Consider the following 25,192-nt stretch of genomic DNA (forward strand, 5'->3'; position numbering starts at 1 on the left):
GGTCAATCGAGTAGTGCAGATCACCCAGCAAGATCCCATTCTCCACAGCTGCTTCATTATGTGTGTACTGGTTGACATAGCACCAGCCCACCAACATCACCCAAACCCAAAGTCTTGCTGCAATGAGCATAGCTTTTTCCATCATCCATGTGTCATCCAACCCATAACATCCTATTTACTTATTTTAGCCAAACTGTTAATAGGCCACTTAGCTAAATCCTTCCCATCCACTTAATACCTTACACCCATTGTCTGTTTCAGATAGATGTATGACATAATCATAATATGGACCAAAGTCGAGAGGAAACTCTGCACTTTCCTCCAGAACCTCAATACCTATTACCATATCCACCTCTAATAGCTCCATAAAAAAACCTCTGTTCAAACCAAATGCACCTACCATCACCAGTGTCTCTATTTTGATAGCTGTATTTCGTCCTGCACCTAAAAGTTGCTCTCCTCCAGCCTTTGCACTTCCAGCTTTCCCAAGCCATTTCTTTCCATGACACTAACAAATATATCATCTGTGTGAATCAGCCCATGAACCAGTACTCCACTTACCACCCACATCTTCAAAAAATCAATTACATCATTCACCAGAGCTTTGACTAACCTCTTTACATAGCCTTAGATGCAGACTATTCTACCCACGATCTTATTTTCTTCCTCTTAAGAATCCTTCAAATGAGAGTTTTGCAAACTACTTCTTTTCCGGATGAACTGCATTTTTTAGGATTTTCCCAGTCACTTTCAGTCTGGCATTTGCTTTTCATTATCAGCCCAAAAAAATAAAGATATGTGATCAGTTTTTTGTTCGTTTACAGGTATATTTCTTGAAATACTCAAACCACAGTACAACTGAACACTTCCTGCATTGCTCTTCTAGCACTCATTTTTGCTTTGTTCAACTTTTGTCAGCAAGGCTTTGAGTTTGTTCAGATGTGTGATAAACCTCATTTGCTACCAATCCAGCACCCCATATGCCATTCCACTGTAAATGATTTATTTGCAAAATCTATTATGTACATCCACCCATCCACCCACATCCTACTGGACATGCTCATAAAGAGCCATGTGATATATGACCTATGCAAGGAATAACATCCAGCATTTTTTGTGAGTCACACAGATAACCAGCTGTCCACCTGTATAATGGATCACCACCAATCTATGTCTATTCATAAACTGAACACACCATACATTGCAACACTATTGCCTTTAGTAGTGGCTCAAAGGTGTTAGCCTTATTTCATCTTACTTGTTTCAGATGGTCAATGTCCTTTTCTTTTTTAAAGAAAAAAATATTTTCAGTGATTATGTCATTGTCATGTTACTTGAACTATATCTTATTAATTTTACTTCAACTTTTAAACTTATCCAGAAATTTATGTTACTTTTTGTTATTGACATTCTGTTCATGTTACCTCTTTCATTTTATCTGCATGCTTGTAAACCTGACTCACTCCACATCTTAGTGACTTAACACAGTGTGAATTCACAGAATAAATAAAAAAATAAAAAAGTGTTACTCGTCCCATTTGTATCCCCACTGTCTCTGTGCCAGCTCCTCCTAGCTGTGCAGAGTGGAACTCCCACTATGGCACAGTCTCCACTCTCACACCATCTCACCTCTTAAATTTGAAGATTATTACTGTAATTAACCCTCATTTTGCCATTACTGCTACTGAGAACCACCTGTCCGCCCCCCTCCTATCTCTTGATACTTTTCTACCCCTTGTTGCCCTGAACATCCCACTTCAACCCAGATGCCCCAACCTTGAGGCTACTTAATTGGTAAAGAGAGTGACAGCTGACCTGAAAGCCAGCAAAATGATGTGGGCTTGGAGGTGGAGATCTCCACACAGTGTTTGCAACATCAGCCAACATCACCCACATTGCCACACCCTAGCATGCTACTGGGCACTCCAAATTTCCCCTACCAGCCATCGTAAGTGTCAGGACACCAAACACACCACCAGTTCACCTTATGAAGCATCATCCAGGATGCTTCCAGCCATACACACCCATTCAGCGAAGAGTGCAGTGGTATTCCAGCCAGGTGGAAGTCTGCTGGAAGGTGTGGAACTCAGCTTCAGCTGCTAGACAGCAGTGCTTCATCTGTGAGCACTAGTATTGTGGCAGTGCAGTGCTGGCCTCACTGTGCCGCAGGACCATGCCCACCTTGCCAGCCAATTAGTGCTAACATTCATGCTATAAAGCTATCTGTAGTGCAGCTCTGCCTTCAGTGGTGTATTCACATTCCGCTCATACCACTAGCCATAATACACCATTGTCCTTGTTTTTCTACTTCATTATGTCGTGGTTACTCTGTTTGAATTACTCACTGGACTTGTTTTTTCTTGTGCCATCTACACTTGTCTGCTTTTCATCGTCGTCTTCCATCCACACTTGTTGATGCATTGGAGACAACGCACTGCCAGTTGGCCAGCCTCTGCAGGTTCTTTTAGTCATTCACGATCTTGTCAGATTCCGGTCACAATAGCTGTAACATTGGAATTTTTAAAATATGGCTGAAATGACTTTCATAAACAGGTTGACTTTAATTCAGTGTTTATTGTTAGTTTATAGAGAGAATTATTTAAGTGTGTATTACTTGAACTGTTTTTATGCATAGATAATTTACATCATTTCTCTTTTATGATCACTGACCTTCATGCCACTGTTTTACCTTTATAAACAATTTAGGACAAGTTCCTGCCATTGCTTGATATGTTCCAAAAAGAGAGTGTGAAAGTGGCTGTATGCAAAAGTATAATGGATTCATTTGCTACAAATCATCAAGAGTCTACCAACGATCCAGTTATAACAAATGCTTTGATGTTTGTTTGCCGTGTTATGCATGACTCTGTGAAGTAAGTGTCCTATGTCAATCATCACTTTCCAGTTTTTATTTGATATATCCATTCAGTAGATTACAATATGAGTGTTCAATTTATTTCTTCTAAAATCTTTAACAATGAATAATTGCAAGATTGACAATAGCTAAATGTGAGGAATGCCTTTTCTGGATTATTTATTAAGTTATACACCTGTACAGAATTGACGTTTTTCATGTTGTTTACCAACAGCTATGATTTGTGTGCATGTAAAGGGGATAGTGCAAATTTATCTGCATAAGGTGTTCATGAGGTATCTGAATGATGTCAGGAATTGTTTAGTTCCTGAAATGTTCAGTGATCTCGCGTTACCTGGTAGATACTAGCAGTTCTTCTCATCTTTTATATTGCAAAATGTGCTTCTTCTTTCCAGGTAACTGTTGTGTGTCTTAAGCTGTTTGATAAGACAGCTGATTTTTAAAGCAACTATTTAAGAGTGAACCAAGCACGCCCCGTACTGTGAGAATCACCTCAGAATGCAAATTTCATTTGTAACCATAAATATCATGTCGTAAATACCATTTCTTGCTTATAAGTAACCCCTTTTTTTCATGAATTTCTCAAAAATTGTGAATTTTTATAGGCTTTAAGGCTAGCCAGCAGCCTCATACAAATTAACAGTAGATGTAATGAGTATAGTTAATTGTCTTAATAAGGATTTGGAGTAAGTTACACTTAACTTCTGTGAAAGATCTGAGTTGTTTGAAACATGGTGAAGTAAAGTAAGTTTTTAATTTCAATCTCTAATTTTGTACAACATTCTGCTATTTAAATAGATACATAAGATTACTGTTCTTATGCAAAACGGTTAAGGCAAGGCTGTCATCTTGCAAAATACATTCTTCAGGTGGGCCATTTAAAATTAATTTATTGTGTCTAATGTTGAACTCTGTGCAATACTGAAGACACCATGACAGACTGACTTTGTTTGCTATGGTGAATTCTTGATCTTCTGAGTTGACATTTGGCCTCTTTAATCGATACAAAATCATATTAACATCAAGAACACCATTTTATCTTCAGATGCAGTCTAAAATGATAATATTATGTTTCATGCAAAGTAACAGTGACATATTACGGTATATTGATAATTTTTACTCATGGACCGTCTGACAGCAACTGAACAAGAAATGAGTACAATCATACAAATAGCTATGAACAATGGGTATAACACACATGTGGCACACAGGCTCAATCAAAAAATAAAAACACAAATACAAAACAAACAGAACATTTCCAGAATACTAAAGAACTCACAAGCTGAAAACTTACAAACACACTCAACAAACACACACATTGACAACACCACACAGAAAAGAACCAGATTGTACACCATGATCTACACACATAAACTAACACACAGAGTTGCAAACATCCTAAAGAGACAGGGCTTCAAAATAGCATATAAGCCTGGGCAAACTCTCCAATCACACCTAAGCCAGCCAGATACCAAGAGGGACAAATTGCAACAATCAGGAATATATAAACTTGAATGTCAAAGTTGTGATGCAGTATACATAGGCATGACATGCAGGAATTTTGAAACAAGATACAAAGAACATATCAGATGTTGCAAGTATGAAACAAACCATTCCACATGTGCAGAACATTTAAAACACCATAACCATCATCCTACAAACATGGAACAAGAAATGAAAATAATGAGAATAAGCAACCATGACAAACATCTTACACAAATGCAAGAAAACATCCACATCCAGAAAGCCATAGCAGAAAACAAACATGTGATAAATGAACAAACACACATCAGCACAGGCTCCCTACTACATTTAATAAAGGAAATGATAACATAAACACACACACAGCCCACCAAAAAATAATAATAATAATAATAATAATAAAAATAAAAAAGTTATACCACACAAAAACACACATTCACACACACACACACACACACACACACAAACGCATACCCGAACAGATCACAGATACTTCAATAATTACACTCGAAAGTTTGGCAACAACATTCGATCTTTGGCAAAAACATTTGACAGTCGGCAACAGAAACCAAAGGGAAAAAAACCGCAAATTGGCATTCATAAGAAGAAGAACAACACCAAAAATGCAACAGGAGCGTAATATGTAAGAAACTGTCCACGCAACCTGTAAGTACAGTTCGAAACATTACTACTTAATAGGAAATACCAACCACCAGAACTGTTTATAACCTATAGGCACAGTGACAGAATAGTAATTTAAATCGCTAACATATGTACATATTCCAGGCCACTGATGATGCCTTGCAGAAAATAAAGGCGAAACGCGTGTGGCACTAAAATTGTGTTTTATTCAGTTGCTGTCAGATGGTCCATAAGTAAAAATTATCAATATACCGTAATATTACAACTGAGGAAGGCAGGACTAAAAAATTAAAAAAAAGTTGAAGATGTTAACAGTGACATATGTTGTCGGGAGTAAGACATGTACAAAACACTATGTGCCTTATTTTCCAGTCTTCTGAATACCATTAACTTGTTATCTCCTTGACAGGGATACAAAACAAATGTCTAGTAGTTCAAGGCAACAAGCTGTCATCAGTAAAAGAGATAACATGTTAGCACTAGACATACTTTCAGCCTCTGTGACACAGTATCTGCTATTTTTACATGACTGCATGTAGAACATTTTCCTTTTAATTAGCAATGAGCATATCGCTCAGGCCAGTAGAGAAATGGATGTAGAATTGAATAATTGCCTCCATAGTGGGTGAAGTGTGGACATTGAGCCACATAGCAGCAGAGGCTGCCAGGAGGTGTGATGTAGATGGGCAAACCCTCCGGTCTTTTGGTTAATTAAAATAAATGCACACCATGGCCAGGAAACCTATTTGCATATTGTATGTGAAGCATCACTCTACATGCCATTGTTGTAGCGTGTTACTTGGATTTCAGTCTGAATAAAAATGAACTTTGCATCATTTCTGGAATTTATTGGCTCGCAACTTTGTGGTCAAAGTCAAGCATCACTATCCCATGGCTTGTACTGTTTGGAACGTGTTATGACCAGTCTGAGCTTTACTCCAAGCACCACATAGTGGGACTCACTTTTGTGCACATAAGCAATTTGTGTGTGTGTGTGTAGTGGGACACAGAAGTTACAGTAACCCTTTCTTTAACAAAATGTGTGCTATGTCGCATCAAAAGAGCAATTTTGTTCTGCCAGTAAACCTATACTTTAACTTATTTTATCAATTTCCCAGTAGCTAAACCCAACATTGCTCAGGTATATGTTTATAACTGTGCTTCACATCTGTACCAAGCAGCATCTGGCCATGCACTTAAAGTTTATGATGTCATATCTCTTGAACTATGTGTCGTACAATAATATAATTTTGTAGGCAGCAGTGTATGTGGATACAGTCTGCAAAATGTGTTGCAAATGGAGTCAGTAGCAACAAAGTGTCATCCATGTTGTAACAGTTGCTCACACATCTCACTGATTATGATGTCATATCTCCTGAATGATGTGTCATACAATAATATAATTTTGGGGTACATACAACAGCACATGTAGAGTCTGTCCTTGAAATTTATTGTGAATAGAGTTAGTACCAAGGAAGTAATAAATTTAAATGTAACGCATGATGTTACAGTTTTTCAGGCATCTCATTGTTTATGACGTCGTACCTCTTGAACTATATATCACACAATGATATAATTTTGTGCTTACATTTAGTGATATATGTGCATACTATGTGAAATGTTTTGAGAATATAGTTAGCAGTGAAGAAGTAATAAATTATAATGTTTGCTTCATGCAGTACTTTTACTGTAAGAACAATGGAAAAGTAGTAAGTGATGAACATTTCTCCTTTCATCATTCTGTAGAGATTGCCAGCAAGAAAAAAAATTCATAAAAGTTTGAAATTATGTGTAAAGTGTGTTGCAAGTTGCTAAGTGCTCTCATTCGCAAATATTGGATGGATAAAATCTAGGAATTCATGTGTCACAGGCTACACTTATTTTTCATTCCCTTTGATAGGCAGGTGGTTCACACACACACACACACACACACACACACACACACACATTTTTATATTATGTATAGGTGTGTTTTATTATAATTTCTGTTTTAATTTCATCATTATTTTAATTTATTTTATTGACATATATTGTATATCTGTTAGAGATGTCTTCACAACATCTCAGTTTTATTGTAGTGATGCAGTTTTAACATGCGGGAGTTGGCAGTTTACTTCATATTGAATCACAACAAAAATGGAACTATGAGCTACTAAATCAGATTTGTGTCTACTTGTGGTGCTGTACCAGTGCGTACTATGAAATCCCTGTTGGTACTACTGAGTATTCAGTGATGAATTTACATTGGTCTCACAGATGAATGTACTGACCTTTGCACTACTGCATTTCTTACAGAGTGCCTTATGCTTATATGATGATAATGTTTAGTGACAGTTTCTGTTACTGACATTTCACACACACACACACACACACACACCTATGCAGTTACACTGTGCTTGTTGGACACACAATACCAGAGCTCAATTCAGCAGGTAGACTGGGGGTTGAGGGTTGTGTCAGATAGGGTGGGTAGGAGGAGAAAGAGACAAGAAACAGGAGGAGGAGTTTGGTATGTGTAAGTAGTAGCTTGGAGAGGGGGGAAGGGGGGGGGGCAGCAGGTGTGCAAGATAGGAATGCAGCAGGAAAGAGTGGCAGATGCATCAGCAGGAAAGAGTGGCAGATGTGTAGGCTGAGCATGTGACACATGGATACCGAAGCCAGTGAGTGAGGTGCACAATGAAGATGACATGGAGGCACGGATCAGGAGGGGCTGATAGGACAGAGGGAGGGAAATCTGTTGGATAGAGGCTGTCAGGACAGTAGGTTAGTGTATTTTGAGGCCCAGGAGATTATGGGTGTGAAAGAAGTGTTACAAAGATAACTTCCTTCTGTGTAGTTCAAAAAAGCTTGTATAGAGAGGACTGTGAAGCAGCCATTGTACTCAAGCACATTGCATTGACTTTGTTCCTCGCCAAAGTTTGGAGATGGTCACTCATTCTGGTGTACATCTGGTTGTTGGTGATGTCCACATGAGATACTGTGCACTGATTGCAGAACAGGTGGTATATGACACACCTGCCTCCACAGGTGCCCTGCCTCTAATGGGATAGGATAAGCTTTTGATGAGTGGAATAGGATGTGCTGGGTGAGTGGATCAGGCAGGTCATGCACCTGTGTTGTCCACAGGGGTAGGACCCATGTGTACTGGAGTTGAGAGTGAAGGTGACTTTGAGACGGGCCAAGATGTTATGCAGTTTGGGTGGGCAGTGGAATACCACTTTAGGAGACATTGAATTAGGTCTTGGAATGACCTTGGGTAGGATGTCCCTCATTTATGGGCATGATGATAGATAATAAAAGTCATGGCAAAGGATATGGTGCAGTTGTTACAGTCTGGGCTGATACAGCAAGAGAAGGGGGGATCCAGCCGTCTGCCAGATCACAGTTGAAACACTATCCTAGCAAGAAACCAATACAATTCACCTCCAAGCTGACCCATCCCTACTCACACATTGCTCCAGCCACTATTTTACATCTTTAATTTTTTTCCATTTGTTTTGGTAACTTTCAGATGATCGAAAATCCTCACATCACTGACCTAATCTACTGTCGTCAGCACAATTTCTTCCAGCTTTTTCACTCCCCAAGTCCATGCTTTGTTATTCATAGTTTCCTTTACAATGACATAATGCTTTTGATGGTCCATTTCCCATGTCACTTCAAACGTTCCTAGCAACATCCCATCCAATAAGGACCTCTGCTCCATCTATCTACATCATGTTACAAAAGTATCCCTATTCGCAGCTAAATCCCAGGCCTACATCCTGTTCCTTAAATGCTACCTAAGCCGTGGAACCCCCTCCAACAGTCTAACCACAGAAATTCCCTTCTCTGGATCTCACCCCCCTCCTTTTATGACATCCATAGTTTTAGGTTCCACCAGACCCTCTTCCTCATTTTTCTGGTACTGCAGAGACACATTTCCTTGGCACTTGCATCTCAGAATCACGACCACTAAATCTGCAAGATATTGTTATTATGCAATCCCCAGTACATACACAATGTCTCAAAATTGAAACTGTTGCTTCTGGAAGAGCATACCAGACACAACCTCAATAAATTATCAAACTTGTTGACACCTTACTTTAGCTTTGGAACAGCACTAAGCATCAACACTTACACTACCCACAGTGAACCCCCTCATATACCACTCATGGCACCCACAACCTGCCTATCTGACATTTTCTATTTGCCACATCGTCCAAAACTCCCCTACACTAACCAAAATTCAGCACTCAAACAAATCCAGAACACTGACCTTTCCACCAGAAACCTCAATGCTACAGAAATTTTAATCCTACCAAAAGGCCTCACCTTCAGCCCCCACACCCAAATTTAACTATGTTGGACTTATCAAAGACCTACCCTTCTTTTTATGATTCCTATAGTGGAAACACTTCCATGCTACCAATCCCTCCAACAAAAGCCAACCTGATACCAACATTGCACCTTACCTCTCCCAGTTCATACCATCATCCAAGAATGACCCTCCTCCCTCCCACATCTCAACCCCCTGGTCACCTTCTCTGTCGTGATGAATTTGCTGTGGCTACCTAACAGAAGGCTTCCGCCAACTGTCTGACTCCTCCAGGTATAAGCTCTGCCCATAGTGTTGTCAACCCATAAGTCCAACATAACCTTCAGTCCTTACTGAAATCCTTAGACCCATCCATTGAGTCCATCTCCTTCCTCACCCCACTAACTCACCACACACCCACCTTCTACATACTTCCCAAAATCCACAAATCTAACATTCCTGGACACCTCTTGTAGCTGGTTATTGTGTGCTCTCACTGAAAGAATTTCTGCTCTTGTCTGTTAACACCTGCAGCAGTAACCTGAAGCCTACCCTCTCACATCTAATATACTAATTATTACCATCACTGACTCCTGACCATCCCCATCCCTTTACCAGATCCCAGCTATACACCGACATCCCTCATGCCATTGGCATTGCCACTATCGAACACCACCTCTGCCAGTGTAGTTCCAGTTCCAAACCCACCACCTCATTCCTGATACACCTTATCAACTACATCCTCACACATGACTACTTCTCTGTGGAAGGAAAGGTATGCAAACGAATCAGTGACACAGCTGTGGACACCCACCTGGCACCCTCCTACACCAACCTGTTTATGGGCCATCTAGAAGAAAGCTTCCTAGGCTCATAAACCCTAAACCCCTTGTTTGATTCTGGTTGTTTGATGATATCTTCATGATATGGACTCAGGGCCAAGACATGCTATCTTCATTCATCCATGACCTCAACACCTTCTCTCCCATCCACTTCACCAGGTGCTTCTCAACCCAATGTGCCAACTTTCTGGGACAACTGGAAAATTCAGGAAAAACCCAGGAAGTGTTCCAACTGAGAGAAATTCGAAAAAAAGGTAATTTTTTAGACTTCCAGGAGTTTTTCATTATTTTAGTTTTCAGTTAAATTTCTGTAATTTTGACTGGCAAGAACAAATAACTCTAAAAATTATTTTACTTTAGCCCAATACTTCAGAATAATACTGCAGCAGTAAAATATAAATGAGAGAATAACACCAAAATAAAACTTTAGTTGCAAAGAAAATGTGCCATTTACAACAACAAAATACAGTGCACACACAAGTGTCTGCTGACAGCAAAATGTGTCAAAGACTATGCAATAATTTGTAAGAACAAAATGCTTTCAGTGCATCTTTCTCAAGGGCCTCATTTGAATGAGCATGATGTCACAACTGTTTACATTTGTAATAGATCGCCGGAAAATATTGTGTATGGCGGTTTGAGAAGCGTTACTTTCAAAGTAAATTTCCTTTTAATGCAAGATTAATTATGTTACATATGAGAAAGTGCAATAAATTTCTTAAATCATAGAGCTTTAGACTCTCATTCAAAACTTAATACTGAGGGCCAGCCACTTAGAAAAATTTTGGGCCCAGAAGACCAGCCATTTATGCCATTATTTAATATTATTTGAGTTTGATATATCTTAAAGTGTAACACACACTATAAAAGACCAAGTTTCAAGATTAGTTTTTCATATTTATTTTAGTTCTTTCTTAGATTACAAATTATGCAATAACGATGGCAAAAACTATAAATTATCCTTCAAAATAAAGTGTGAAGCGAGTTCTTGAGTAACTGCACATGTAATTGGTTTTTCTGTAGAAAAGTCAAAGTGCTCAACAGACCATGTATTCAGCCAGATGACTCATGAAATGTTCAGTGCACAGCAGTGAAATTTATAATCATGCTTGTATTAAGCTGCTGCCATTTAAGCTGTGTTCTTAGGACCCTGCCTAATCACACCCTAAGGGGAGACAGAGAGAACAGCAAAAAATTTTGGATGACCAATATTATACGTGAAAACTTAGCTTTTCCTGTAGCTACACTGTATGTGTATTAATTTAAACCATTAACTTTTCTTATTTGTGTTTTTGTGCTACTTAACAATGCTGTTCTTGATTACAGCTGATTATGTCCTCCGATCTATGCTCTAAATATCTGCTGTCATTGGCTGGTATGATCATGTGACATTAGCTATGATGGGCGGACAAAAGCGGGTCACAGTCTCAATTTCAGTGCTTTGAAAGCTACCGTGCTGTATTTGGTGGAATTCCTGTTACTGTTTATACTTTCAAAACGTGAAAACATGCAGTGTAAATGTTGCCTTGTATAAAAGATCTTTCCAAAAAATTTTGTTTTTTCTGTGTTTTGTTTCCTAAAGTGCCAGGAAGTTCTATGCCAGTGTATAAAATCTTCACCATTCAAAGGATTAAGTTTTACAGCTCTGAGGGAAATCAGATTGTTACTTAACTCAGAAAAAAAATGTACTTTCACCACAGATATAGTGTATTTTCATCCAGGAAAAAGTATATTTTCAAGTGAGAAATCCAGGAAGAAACCAGGATTCCCCCCACCTTGTATGCATATACACCCTGTACATAGTTTGGAAGTTATCCTTGCAACAGTTTCTTCAGTTTTGTGATCCTCGTGGCCTAACCTCTGCTAGCCAAATGTCCCTGCAGCCTCTTCCCAAAAGTTTCACCTTCCTCTGTCCTGTCATCTTCTCCCAATCCAAGTCTCCATTTCATCTTTATCGTCCACTGGACCTCACCGTCTCCAGTACACATGTGTCATATGCCCATCCCATGGACACCTGCCACCCCTCCCTCTCACTTTCCTATCTCGGACACCTGCTGTCTCCCTCTGAGCTGCTAGTTACCCATCCCCAAACCCTCTCCCTGCTTCCTTCCTCTTTCTCCCTGTATCCATCCCACCTGACACAACTCACAGCATTCTCTTTTGTGTGCGCCTCTCGGTGACTCACACCTCTGCTATTATGTGAGTGGTTTCCTTTACCCCTAAATACGTACATCTTTACATTCTGCCAGAACTGCCCTAAACATATAAGTGTGCATTACTTTTATAACCATGTCAGGTAAGTTATTTCTGACACTAATAATTTCTCAGATGGGTCATTTAGTCTGGAGTCTGCATATTACAATTAATGCACTGCACATGGTCTGCTTTTCTTGCTTTGTACTCAATTTTCTTCCAGTAGTTCAACTTTGCCAAATTCGATTGACATTTTTCTTTCATCTCTTGAGGTTTGGTGGCTCAGAAGCTGTATATTTCTATATTTGCAGAATTAACACTTTTTCCACATTTCTGTGCCTGTTATCTGAATTTTATGAACACTAGTTAATTTTGTATTCCTTTTTCATTTTTAATAGCGCACTTACAGTGGAAGATGAGAAAAGGCAAATAGGAAACTTAATATCAAGATTTGTTAAGAAAGTTGATTATGGAAGAGATTTTGAGCAGCAGTTAAGTTTTTATGTCGAGGCCAGGTCAGCTTTTACTAATCTGGATTCGGTTCACGCACAACTTGTTCAGGTAATTTATGGTGTTCATATATATATATATATATATATATATATATATATATATATAAGGTTTTCACATTAGCTGTAAAAAAGTATATTTAGAAATTAACATTTTGTAATGACCTCAATTTTTCTTCTAGTGTGTCAACAGACTATCAGTGGAAACACGGCGAATTGTAAAAGGTCACCATACAAGAAAAACAGCAGCATTTGTAAGGGCATGTGCTGCATACTGCTATATCACTATACCATCAATAACTTCAGTTTTTTCGAGGTTGGAACTTTATCTACTCTCCGGTCAAGTTGCACTTCTTAATCAGTGCTTAGGTCAAGGTTTGTTTTTAATTCTTCATATGAATAATGTAATTTATTTACACGCACCTGGAGACCTGCATGTCTGATTCAACATATGAGTAAATCTGGATTTTGGGATATTTATGCATTTAATCAATAAATCTTATAATATATGAATGTGACAATAATATGAAAAGGAAAGTTGCCACTCACCGAATAGCGGAGATGCTGAGTCGCAGATAGGCACAACAAAAAGACTGTCATAAATAAAGCTTTCGACCAGTAAGGTCTTCATCAGAAACAGATGACAGATACACACACACACACACACACACACACACACACACACAAACACAGCTAACACACACACATGACTGTAGTCTCAGGCAACTGAGGCCACACTGCCTTCAGTTTATGTTTGATATTCCCATCATGTTGAATTTAAAAAAAATGGTGCATCTAGGGCACATATAAGTTAATTAACAATCGTGACCAGTTTCAGCTTTGCAGTCATCTTCAGACCTAAAAATGAAAAAATTTAATCAATGTGTCAATAAATTTCTAAAACAAGAATTGGACATGTACGGTTTCAGCAGTGACAGGAAGGCACATAGTCAGTACATACAAGAACAAGAGCAGAAAGTGTATATTTAAAGATAAAGTACAAGAAAACAATTTCCAGCACCAGTAAAAATTAGAATTGGGTCATAAATGTATTATATAAATAGCATTATACTGTGTTGCAACCGGAGAATATAGTGTGGTGACGTATAATGCAAGACACTGTGTCAAAAGTAAAGACAGTTAAAAATAAGACTGAAAGCAAAAAACATAGGTTAACTTGAATAAAAATGTAGGAAACTGAATAGCAATATAAGATGTGATCCATTTTGTATTTCCATTTACGAGCTTCATTTGCTACATTTTTATATTTTTTTTCCATTCATCAATTAAATTGAGTGTATCATGTGTTATCCAATGATTTATACGGAGCTTTGTCTCTCTATTCCTGTTTTATCTCCATATTTTTTCTCTCAGAGCTACGCATTTATCTCCATAGTATTCCTTTCCTCTGTTTCAGTCAATCATTCCCTAATGCCCTCATTGGAACTCTCAACAACCTCTATTACATGGTGTCCCCTCTCATTCCTTTCCCTCAGTCCGTACTATTTTCCCTTCTCTTCCTTTTCCTACCACTGAGTCCCAGTCCCTCTCCACAATTAACTTTCATCTCCCTTAACTACCTTAGTACTTTTTAATCTAATCACATACTGTTTTAATCCTTCCATCTTCAGCAGTGCTAGTGGGCATATAAACAAACGTACACAACTGTGGTGGGTGTTTGCTTTGTGTCTATCTTGACTTCAGTAATGCATTCACTCTGTTGCTCATAGTAGCTTACTGACATTCCTACTTTCTTCTTTATTATTAGATTTACTGCTGCATTAATACTATTTTATTTTGTATTTATAACCCTTTAGTGCCATGACTAGAAGCCCAGTCCTGCATGTACACTCCTGGAAATGGAAAAAAGAACACATTGACACTGGTGTGTCAGACCCACCATACTTGCTCCGGACACTGCGAGAGGACTGTACAAGCAATGATCACACGCACGGCACAGCGGACACACCAGGAACCGCGGTGTTGGCCGTCGAATGGCGCTAGCTGCGCAGCATTTGTGCACCGCCGCCGTCAGTGTCAGCCAGTTTGCTGTGGCATACGGAGCTCCATTGCAGTCTTTAACACTGGTAGCATGCCGCGACAGCGTGGACGTGAACCGTTTGTGCAGTTGACGGACTTTGAGCGAGGGCGTATAGTGGGCATGCAGGAGGCCGGGTGGACGTACCGCCGAATTGCTCAACACGTGGGGCGTGAGGTCTCCACAGTACATCGATGTTGTCGCCAGTGGTCGGCGGAAGGTGCACGTGCCCGTCGACCTGGGACCGGACCGCAGCGATGCACGGATGCACGCCAAGACCGTAGGATCCTACGCAGTGCCGTAGGGGACCGCACCGCCACTTCCCAGCAAATTAGGGACACTGTTGCTCCTGGGGTATCAGCGAGGACCATTCGCAACCGTCTCCATGAAGCTGGGCTACGGTCCCGCACACCGTTAGGCCGTCTTCCGCTCACGCCCCAACATCGTGCAGCCCGCCTCCAGTGGTGTCGCGACAGGCGTGAATGGAGGGACGAATGGAGACGTGTCGTCTTCAGCGATGAGAGTCGCTTCTGCCTTGGTGCCAATGATGGTCGTATGCATGTTTGGCGCCGTGCAGGTGAGCGCCACAATCAGGACTGCATACGACCGAGGCACACAGGGCCAACACCCGGCATCATGGTGTGGGGAGCGATCTCCTACACTGGCCGTACACCACTGGTGATCGTCGAGGGGACACTGAATAGTGCACGGTACATCCAAACCGTCATCGAACCCATCGTTCTACCATTCCTAGACCGGCAAGGGAACTTGCCGTTCCAACAGGACAATGCACGTCCGCATGTATCCCGTGCCACCCAACGTGCTCTAGAAGGTGTAAGTCAACTACCCTGGCCAGCAAGATCTCCGGATCTGTCCCCCATTGAGCATGTTTGGGACTGGATGAAGCGTCGTCTCACGCGGTCTGCACGTCCAGCACGAACGCTGGTCCAACTGAGGCGCCAGGTGGAAATGGCATGGCAAGCCGTTCCACAGGACTACATCCAGCATCTCTACGATCGTCTCCATGGGAGAATAGCAGCCTGCATTGCTGCGAAAGGTGGATATACACTGTACTAGTGCCGACATTGTGCATGCTCTGTTGCCTGTGTCTATGTGCCTGTGGTTCTGTCAGTGTGATCATGTGATGTATCTGACCCCAGGAATGTGTCAATAAAGTTTCCCCTTCCTGGGACAATGAATTCACGGTGTTCTTATTTCAATTTCCAGGAGTGTAGATATGAAGTGTGATCAAACAATAATGGGAATTTGTTTAACTTTGTAGGCTTTATACTTCTGATTTTTAATTTTTATCTTGCTGGTACACTTGTTCCTGGTGTATGTTTGCATTTTCAGCCGTTTTGAATATTTAGTTTGTTGTTTACAGTCGAAAAGGTTATGCACATTTTCAAGTGCTCGGCAAACTTTTACTTTTGAAAAAACAAAAAAAAGGTAGATAAAAGAATTTGCATAAAATTTTGCTTGAAAAATAGACTAAAGTGCAGCACCACATTCGAAATGTTGACTGTGGCTTTTGGAGAATCTACTATGAGACAAAAGTTTGCAAGTGGTATAAGCATTTCAGAGAGCCCTGACATCCTGGACGCCCTAGAACATCAATTACTGGCAACAGTGTGGAAGAAGTAAAGGAAATGATTCTGGAAAATCACTGAATCACAATCAGAGAGGTTGCTGATGATGTCAGAAAATCCTTTGGCCCATACCATTTTTATTTATTTATTTATTTTTGCATGATAAGTGTGGCAGCAAAGTTTGTTCTGAAATTGTTGAATTTCAGCCAAAAATGACGTTGCTTAGACATTACTCAGGAACTGCTAAATGAAGTCGATAGCAAGCCAGAACTTCCAAAGAAGATTATAACAAGTAATGAAACATGAGTATACAGGCATGACCTCAAAACTAAGACCCAATCGTCCCAATGGAAACTGCCTGAAGAGCTAAGACTGAAAAAATTTTGACAAGTTCTATCACATGTGATGGTTCTTCTCACAGTTTTCTTCAATTATAATTGGATTTCGCATCGTGAGTTCCTGCCTTATGGTCATATGGTCGATAATGAATGCTATCTGGAAGTTATGCATCATTTGAGTGAAGCAGTAACGAAAATGACCAGAACTGTGGCAAAACAGCAAGTGGAAATTGCATCACGATAATGCTCTCACTCACATCTCAATGCTCATTTGTGATTTTTTGGCAAAAACAAAACTGTTATGTTGCCTCAGCCACCGGTTTGCCAGGCGTGGCTCCCTGCAACTTCTTTTTATTACCTAGTCTGAAGAGAACCACGAAAAGACCTCATTTTTCCACCAGTGATGAGGTAAAAACAGAATCACTGAAGGAGCTGAACACCATAACAAAAAGTTATGCCAGGAGTGCTTCCTAGATTGGAAAATGCTCTGGTACAAGAGTATTATATCTGAAGGGGATTACTTTGAAAGGAACATAGTTAATGTTGGTGAATAAATAAAGATTCTTTAAGAAAAACAAAAATTCCTATTACTTTTTGATCACACCTCATAAAGTATGTGAAGTGATGGTGATAATGAGGAATAAGATGAGAGTAGCAACAGATATAAGTATTAGAGGTTAAGTATTAAAGAAAATGGTAAAGTTCAAGTACCTGGTGAGCATTATACACTGAAGTGCCAAAGAAACTGGTATAAGCCTGCATATTCAAATACAGAGGTAAATAAACAGGCAGAATACGGCACTGGAGTCGGCAACGCCTATATGACAACAATTGTTAGATTGGTTACTGCTGCTACAATGACAGGTTATCAAGATACAAGTGAGTTTGAACGTGGTATTATAGTCACCACATCTCCAAGGTAGCGATGAAGTGGGGATTTTGCTTTACAACCGTTTCATGAGTGTAGCGTGAATATTAGGAATCCTGTGGCCAGAAAATATCCCGCAAGAACGGGATCAATGACAACTGAAGAGAATCATTAAACATGACAGAAGTGCAACCCTTCTGCAAATTGCTGCAGATTTCAGTGCCGGGCCATCAACAACTGTCAGCATGCGACCCATTAAGAGTGTATACGTGGACAAGAAAAAAAAATCCTGGATTTTTCCCGGATTTCCCGGTTTAAAATACACTTTCTCCCAGATGAGAATATACTTTTTCCGTGTTAAGTGACAGTACACTTTTCCTCAGGACTGTAAAACTTATCAATCCTTTGAATGGTTATGGTTTTATACACCGGCGTAGAATTTCCCGGCCCTTAAAAAACAAAACTCAATAAAAATAATAAAACACGTTTTGGGAATATCTTTGATGTGCAGCAACATGTACACTCCATATTTTCATGATGTAGTCAGTCAATAGCAATATCACTGTTAAGTAGCAATTGGACACAAATAGGGAAAGTTAATCGTTTAAATTAATATACATAGTTTTGCTACAAGAAAAACAAAGCATCCACATATAATATTGGTCTCGAAGATTAATAAGCTGCAAGAGAAGCTAAGCTTTCACATATAATGTTGATCTTTTTTGTGTGTGTTACACTTTAAGATACATCACACAAATGTGCCAGTAAAATTTTTACTAACGACATAAATGTCTGGCTGCATGGGGTAGCCGCACGGTCTCAGGCTCCTTGTCATGGTCCGCGCGGCTCCTCCCGTCAGACGTTTGAGTCCTGCCTCGGGTGTGGATGTGTGTGTTGTCCTTAGCGTAAGTTAGTTTAAGCTGGATTAAGTAGTGCATACTCTTAGGGACCGATGACCTCAGCAGTTTGGCCCCATAAGACCTTACCACAAATTTCCAAATTTTGCAATAAACGTCTGATCTTGTGGACTCAAACTTTTTCAAAATGGTCATCCTCAAAGAGTTGATTTTTAAATGACAATCAAACGCTCTGTGATTTAAGAAATTCATTGTACGTTCTCATACATAGTTCATCTTTTGTTAAAGGAAATTTATGTTGAAAGTAACGCTTTACAAACAACCATTCGCAACATTTTCCTGCGGCCTCTTAGAAATAGGTTCGTTTCAGCAGTTGTGGAGTTACAATGATGCAGGAAGCCCATATGTCCGTACATGTAAAACATTAAAAGATCTCACATTATGTCAGGAAAGAAACAAGACATCAGAGGATACTCCAAAAGCATCGGAATTTTGTGAACCATACTAAAATGCATAATTCGACTTAAAGTGCTTATTCGTGTATATAGATTCGGATGTAAATTTTCTTGGAGCAGCATTACTGTTTTCTCATGTTTGGTTCTTTAATATGGCAAAATGCCTTACGCGCTAGAAGGTGAAAACATGCACTTTTGAAATGCAGCGAACGGTTAAAACTAGCCAGTAGTGTGTAATTAAACACTTCTTTTCAAATAAATCGACTGCATCAATGGAAAAAATTAATAAAAGCCAAATTTCTTTAGCAAACCAACAAAAATAACTTCATTGTTTTGCAAGGTGATTAATACTTCACTGTCAGAAAAGTGGAAATATAATAAAATCTGAAACTAATAACATATTTTAGCCTACCAAAATTATGTGAATGTATTTTACATCATTTGATAGCTCATGGCCACAGAAATCTGTTTTGTTTTCATTTGACGTGACAGCAGTAAATGAAGAGGAAACAGCAAAATCACGAAACGTTAACACAGGGCACATGGAGATTGTCCACCCCCCCACTACAACTCAGGCTTCTCTGTGCATCAGCCCTGGATCAATGATATTTCCGAACCACGGCAATACTAGATAGTGGTACCCCCCCCCCCTTTCCACGAGTGTTTGAGGTAGGACACCAAAAATTTAAAAAAAATCGATTTTTCAAAAATACATTAATTTTGTAGCACACATCTTTCTGAAGAGTCTGATATATGAAACATATAATGTTCAAGGAAATGTTATTTGGTCTTATGGGAGCTAAAGTGCAGTGCCACACCTCTTCATGCAGCATTCTTCTATATCACATGTTACTGTATTTCGCTCTGTGGACGTCAAATGTTTATATTGTAAGAATTGTAAGAATTCTTCAGAAAATTTGCATTCTTTATTGCCTATTAGCTAATAACTTGCTTTTTTGTTTGACATAAAATTAAATATAGAATACATAAAAGCAGTAAAGATAAGAGACTAACAAGACAATACACATTTCTTCAATCCTTAAGTCCTAGCATTTTTCCTCTCTAACCTTACTTCAGTTTCATATGGCATACTTTCCTTTCTGGGAAAGAATCTATTACCTCCTCAAAGTTCGTCAAACTTTTGTTACACGAAAAACGAAATGTCGCTGTCTAATACCGAAAAAGCTGTTAATACAAATAGTATCTAAGACTGATCTGGCTTCTTGATATGATTATGTGTATTTTGTCACCATCTGTTAGATAAAATGAAGTAGATCTGTCTGTTATTGCAGCAACTGTAACACACACCAAATAAACGAGATTGTTTTGGCACAAATGGTCTGTTTTATAACATGAGGAACAAGATCAACAGCATCACTCACAGGAGCATGCAGAACGAACTCGAGCGCTGCACCGAGCGACAGAAGAAAAAGTTTTAAAGATGCCGGAAGCAGACCAACAAGGCGACTCCCGACATGTCACACACAGTGGTCAACCTCACTGAATGACAATTGACCGAAGAGGAAGTGTCTGTTCTTCAAAAAGGAGGGAATTTCGCTATCATCCCGAGAACCATACCTATGGAGGACATCATTGCCAACACCGAAGCAGCCATTCGTGCCCTTCCTTGTGAAAGGGCAGAGGAAATACGCACGGAAACAGCCAGGATACTGCGCCGAGCAAAACCGCCAGCTTGCAACCTGAGGAAAGAAGAGGTACAAGCCATTAAGAATCTCAACGCCGACAAGAGTATATTGGTACTGCCTGCCGATAAGGGGAATGCGACCGTCGTAATGAAGACCGAAGATTATGAGCAAAAGATCCAAGACCTATTAGATCCGATGACGTACCGAAAACTAAGCGCAGATCCGACGCAACGTATCACACGGAATACGAATCGATTGATCAAGGCGTCTTCTCTGCCGGCGGACATACAGAGAAACCTGCGAAACACAGAAGCCCTACCACCTCGGCTGTATGGATTACCCAAGATCCATAAGAACAACGTTCCACTGAGACCGATCGTTAGCGCTCCTGGATCACCGACATATAAACTGGCAAAACACTTGGCCCCTCTGCTCCAACCACACGTGGGGAAGACAGACACATACATTAAGGACTCAGGACATTTCATTGAGAAGCTGAAGAAACTGAAACTTGCACCAAATGACATCCTGGTCAGCTTTGATGTTGTTTCGTTATTTACGAAAGTGCCACTCAGTGACGCTCTGGAGCACATCGGTTCCATTTTCCCGCTAGACATCAGAAAGCTCTTCCATGCATGTCTCACCACGAGCTATTTCACGTGGAATGGCGACTTCTACGAACAGCTGGAAGGCGTCGCCATGGGTAGTCCTCTCAGTCCAGTGGTGGCCAACTTCTTCATGGAACAATTCGAAGCACAGGCACTGGACTCGGCGACTTGCAAACCTAAGGTGTGGTACAGGTACGTCGATGATACTTTCGTGGTGTGGAGCCATGGTGAAGAACAGCTCGGTGTCTTCCTAAGACACTTGAACAGCCTCCATGCCAACATAACATTTACCATGGAAGTAGAAAAGGACAAGAAACTGCCATTTCTAGATGTGCTGGTCACAAGGGATGGCGAAAACCTGGGACACAGTGTGTATCGAAAACCGACTCACACGGACCGATACCTGCACAAACTGTCAAACCACCAACCGAGCCAGAAAAGAGGCATGATTAGTACGCTCGTAACGAGAGCAGGACGAATATGTGAGCCGCAACACCTCAAACGAGAAATGCAACACCTGGAAACTGTCCTGAGGAGCAATGGGTACTCCACAAATTATATTAGAAGTGTAACTGAGCCAAACACTCGGCGAAGTAAGGAACCAGAAAAAGAAATGCCGGGTACGGCCTTTCTGCCATACATTCCCAGAGTGATGGACAGAATCGGCCGTATATTGCGCAAACATGGCGTAAATACGGTTTTCAAACCGACAAGGAAGATCAAAGAGTGTCTTAGATCAGCGAAGGAGAAAAGAGACCCACTTGCAATGTCGGGAATATACCGCATACCATGCACATGCGGAAAAGTTTATGTCGGAATGACTGGACGATCCAGTAACACCAAGATCAAGGAGCATAAGCGACATTGCAGGTTGGGGCAGGTGGAGAAATCGGCTGTGGCAGAACACGCACTGAATGAGACCGACCATGTAATAAAATTCGCCGACACGGAAGTTCTGGCTATAGAGAACCACTATCACACACGCTTGTTCAGAGAAGCTGTAGAAATACAAAAACACGCGAACAGTTTGAACAAGAAAGAGGAAAGCCTTAAGGTAAATGGATCCTGGCTTCCCGTACTACAGCGAACGACCGTCACAGGTAGCAAGAGGAGAACCGCACCGGAAATGACCGCGGAGAAGCCCTCGGACGTTGGCGCGCCAGGTACATATAGTCTGCGGCCGCGAGCTCGGCTCCAGTTCACCACCGACAATGGAGGGTGAAGCTTTGACAATGCCAGCCACTCGTGCTGGCGAAACGTCAGAAAAATCATTAGATGAACGTCGGCCGAAGAACCCGAGACAGAAGCCAATAGGCAGTTTGTCAACAAGTGGCCACGAAAGCCTCAACAATTTTGTATGAGGAATATAATTCACAAAGTACCAATATCAAATACCTATTAGGCATACTACAAGCAAAAAGCTTTAGATTTGGATATAGTTTTACATTTCATTTATATGCTCCAGCTTCTCAAGCATGAGATCGAAAAGTAGTAGTACGAAATCTTTATATAAATTTGGAATCGTCATATTCTTCCATAATTTGTGTGATTTCCCCTTTTCTTCTTCTTCCTCTTTCTAACAAACAGTCTTGTCATTACTAATCTTATAACTATTCCTGCCAACGTGAAAACTTATTCTCTGGTTAACTTCACTAACCCTGCCACAATCAACGGTTTAGTTATCCTGCGTTTATTTTCAGGTTATGCATTATTACACGTTTGTACTACGCGTTTTCCGCACTACTCCCATAATAGAACTTAGGCAGCTGCTACCGGGGACTGTACAACTTGCTGTAACTAGTGTAGCAGTCTGGCCAAAAATTTTCTGTCAAAGTTTCATTTTCTTGGATACACCGAGAAGATAATATGTAATCTTTCGTACCAGTTATTCCTGTTGGTCATTTATTTCCACTCTGGTCGTCTGAATCTATGGATTTCGCTGGCAGTTATAACAATGCTGATCATTCATAAACCCAGTCAACCACATAAACAAACAGTGATTGGCATTCACCCATTTGGCTTTATTCTGCTCAGTTCATATAGCCCCGTCCCCTTCTGTATGCAAGAAAATTTATTTCTAGATGCAATTAGGATTCCCCTGGCAGAGACATCACGTACACTATGCACTCATTCAAAAATCAGTTATATTTCATTCAGATATCAACTTAGAATATGTTCAAAAACCAACAGGGATGCATTTCAAAATCTTATGAGTAATTGATAGACCAACCTGCTCTGGATACTAGGCACTTTGTAAAACATTTTTTGCTCAAGAATATGAATTTGCTGCTCGCTGCTACTGCTTATACAGCTAACAGCCACACTTCTTTAGCCAGAAGTGGGAGAAGGTATGCGCGACTCAACTGTGCATACCCTTGAGCCTGCTCGCAACTGCTCAAACGCATTAATGTAAACAGTTGTGATTCACACTCATCGGAGGCAATTTGTTGTTATGAAGCATTGCATAATCTTCCTAATCCTTTGACACATTTTGCTGTTGGCAGATGTTTGTATGAGCATTGTGTTTTGTTATTGTATATGGCGCATTTCCTTTGCAACTTCAAGTTTTAGTTTCTTTTTTTTGTCTCATTCATGTTTCATTGTTGCAGTATTATTCTGCAGTGACGGGATACAGTAATATCCTTTATCACAGTATTGTTTCATACCAGTCAAACTTACACAAATTTAACTGAAAACTAAAACAAAAAAAATTCCTGGAATTCTAAAAAATTTGCAGGTTTCTCCCAGAAGGAAAAAATCTCAGGTTTTTCCCGGATCTCCCAGTAGTTCCGGGTTATACCATTCAATGAAACACCACTGATACGGGCTTTCTGAGCTGAAAGCCCACTCGTGCACCCTTGATGACCGCACGACATGCCTTGCCAGAGCCCGTCAACACCATCATTGGACTGGTAATAACTGGAAACAGGTTGCCTGGTCAGACTAGTCTCATTTCAAATTGCATCAAGCGGATGGACGTGTATGGGTATGGAGACAACGTCATGAATCCATGGACCCTGCATGTCAGTAGGGGACTGTTCAAGCTGGTGGAAGCTCTGTAATGGTGTGGAGTGTGTGCGCTCGCAGGCTTTCACTTTGCATAGTACACTGAATAACAGAGAGCAAAAGGAATTACCAATTTGCAGGACACAAATCCCGGACGAGAAACCTTCAGTTGTGGGCTTTTTAAAAAAAAAAAAAAATTGTGGCCCTCAACTACTTACCCTCAGACTCAGAGTTGAAATATTAAAAGTTTTTGCTGGTTTCATTGTCTAGGGGGTGGGATACGTAGTTGCCACATTACATGCCAAGTACTGCTGAGTCTACAGTATACAATATGAATATACACATGAATCGAAGGGTCAGAGGTTCCTATCCTTGGCAATTGCAAATTTTGAATGTAACGTAGAAATTTATAGATGAAAGATTGCAATTAAATAAAATCTGCAGGTCCTATTTTAATGACTTTAAATAATGAGTACGATAGCAGAAGCACTTTTAAGAATGCCGTTTATTTCTGCAAAACACTTGTTGGTGTTGATGGTCCAACAATTAAATAAAATATAGTTGAGTAACAGGGAAACAATAGATTCCTGCTTCACATAATCAGTTGTGAACAGCAACATTGCTTGTGAGATATTCACTTCTAAATGCATACTACATCATCTTGCAGAAGCCACGTAAATCTCACAAGTGTACAAATCGGCACTACGAAATATTTCTATCTCCTGCGACCACGCGCTAACTTCTCAACACTCTCCAAGTATTTCCTGTGACCGTCCGTTGCGCCTTCCCGTCCGGCACTCCCCTGTCCCATGTGACCCGATGCTCCTCCCCCACTTCCATCCAGTCTCTCCAATGACTTCCGTAGTCGCCTACCGTAGTAATGAAGGCTGTGAGTGGCTAGAGCGCTCCTGCCATGTCTCCAAGCCAATGCACACTCTCAAACACCT

At 40.3% G+C, this 25,192-nt stretch overlaps 1 protein-coding gene across 1 annotated transcript in view; it reads left to right on the plus strand.

Annotated features, from left to right (window-relative positions):
• The window catches only part of LOC126252462 (VPS35 endosomal protein-sorting factor-like), a 106,528-nt gene that overhangs the window by 59,919 nt on the left and 21,417 nt on the right, over positions 1-25,192 (plus strand). Inside the window, exons 13-15 of the mRNA XM_049953358.1 lie at positions 2,707-2,873; positions 12,730-12,892; positions 13,023-13,215. Of these exons, the coding sequence (XP_049809315.1) occupies positions 2,707-2,873; positions 12,730-12,892; positions 13,023-13,215 (523 nt within the window). The remainder of the gene's footprint in view (positions 1-2,706; positions 2,874-12,729; positions 12,893-13,022; positions 13,216-25,192) is intronic.

This window comes from Schistocerca nitens, chromosome 4 (genome assembly GCF_023898315.1).
Source record: "Schistocerca nitens isolate TAMUIC-IGC-003100 chromosome 4, iqSchNite1.1, whole genome shotgun sequence".
Taxonomy (NCBI): domain Eukaryota; kingdom Metazoa; phylum Arthropoda; class Insecta; order Orthoptera; family Acrididae; genus Schistocerca; species Schistocerca nitens.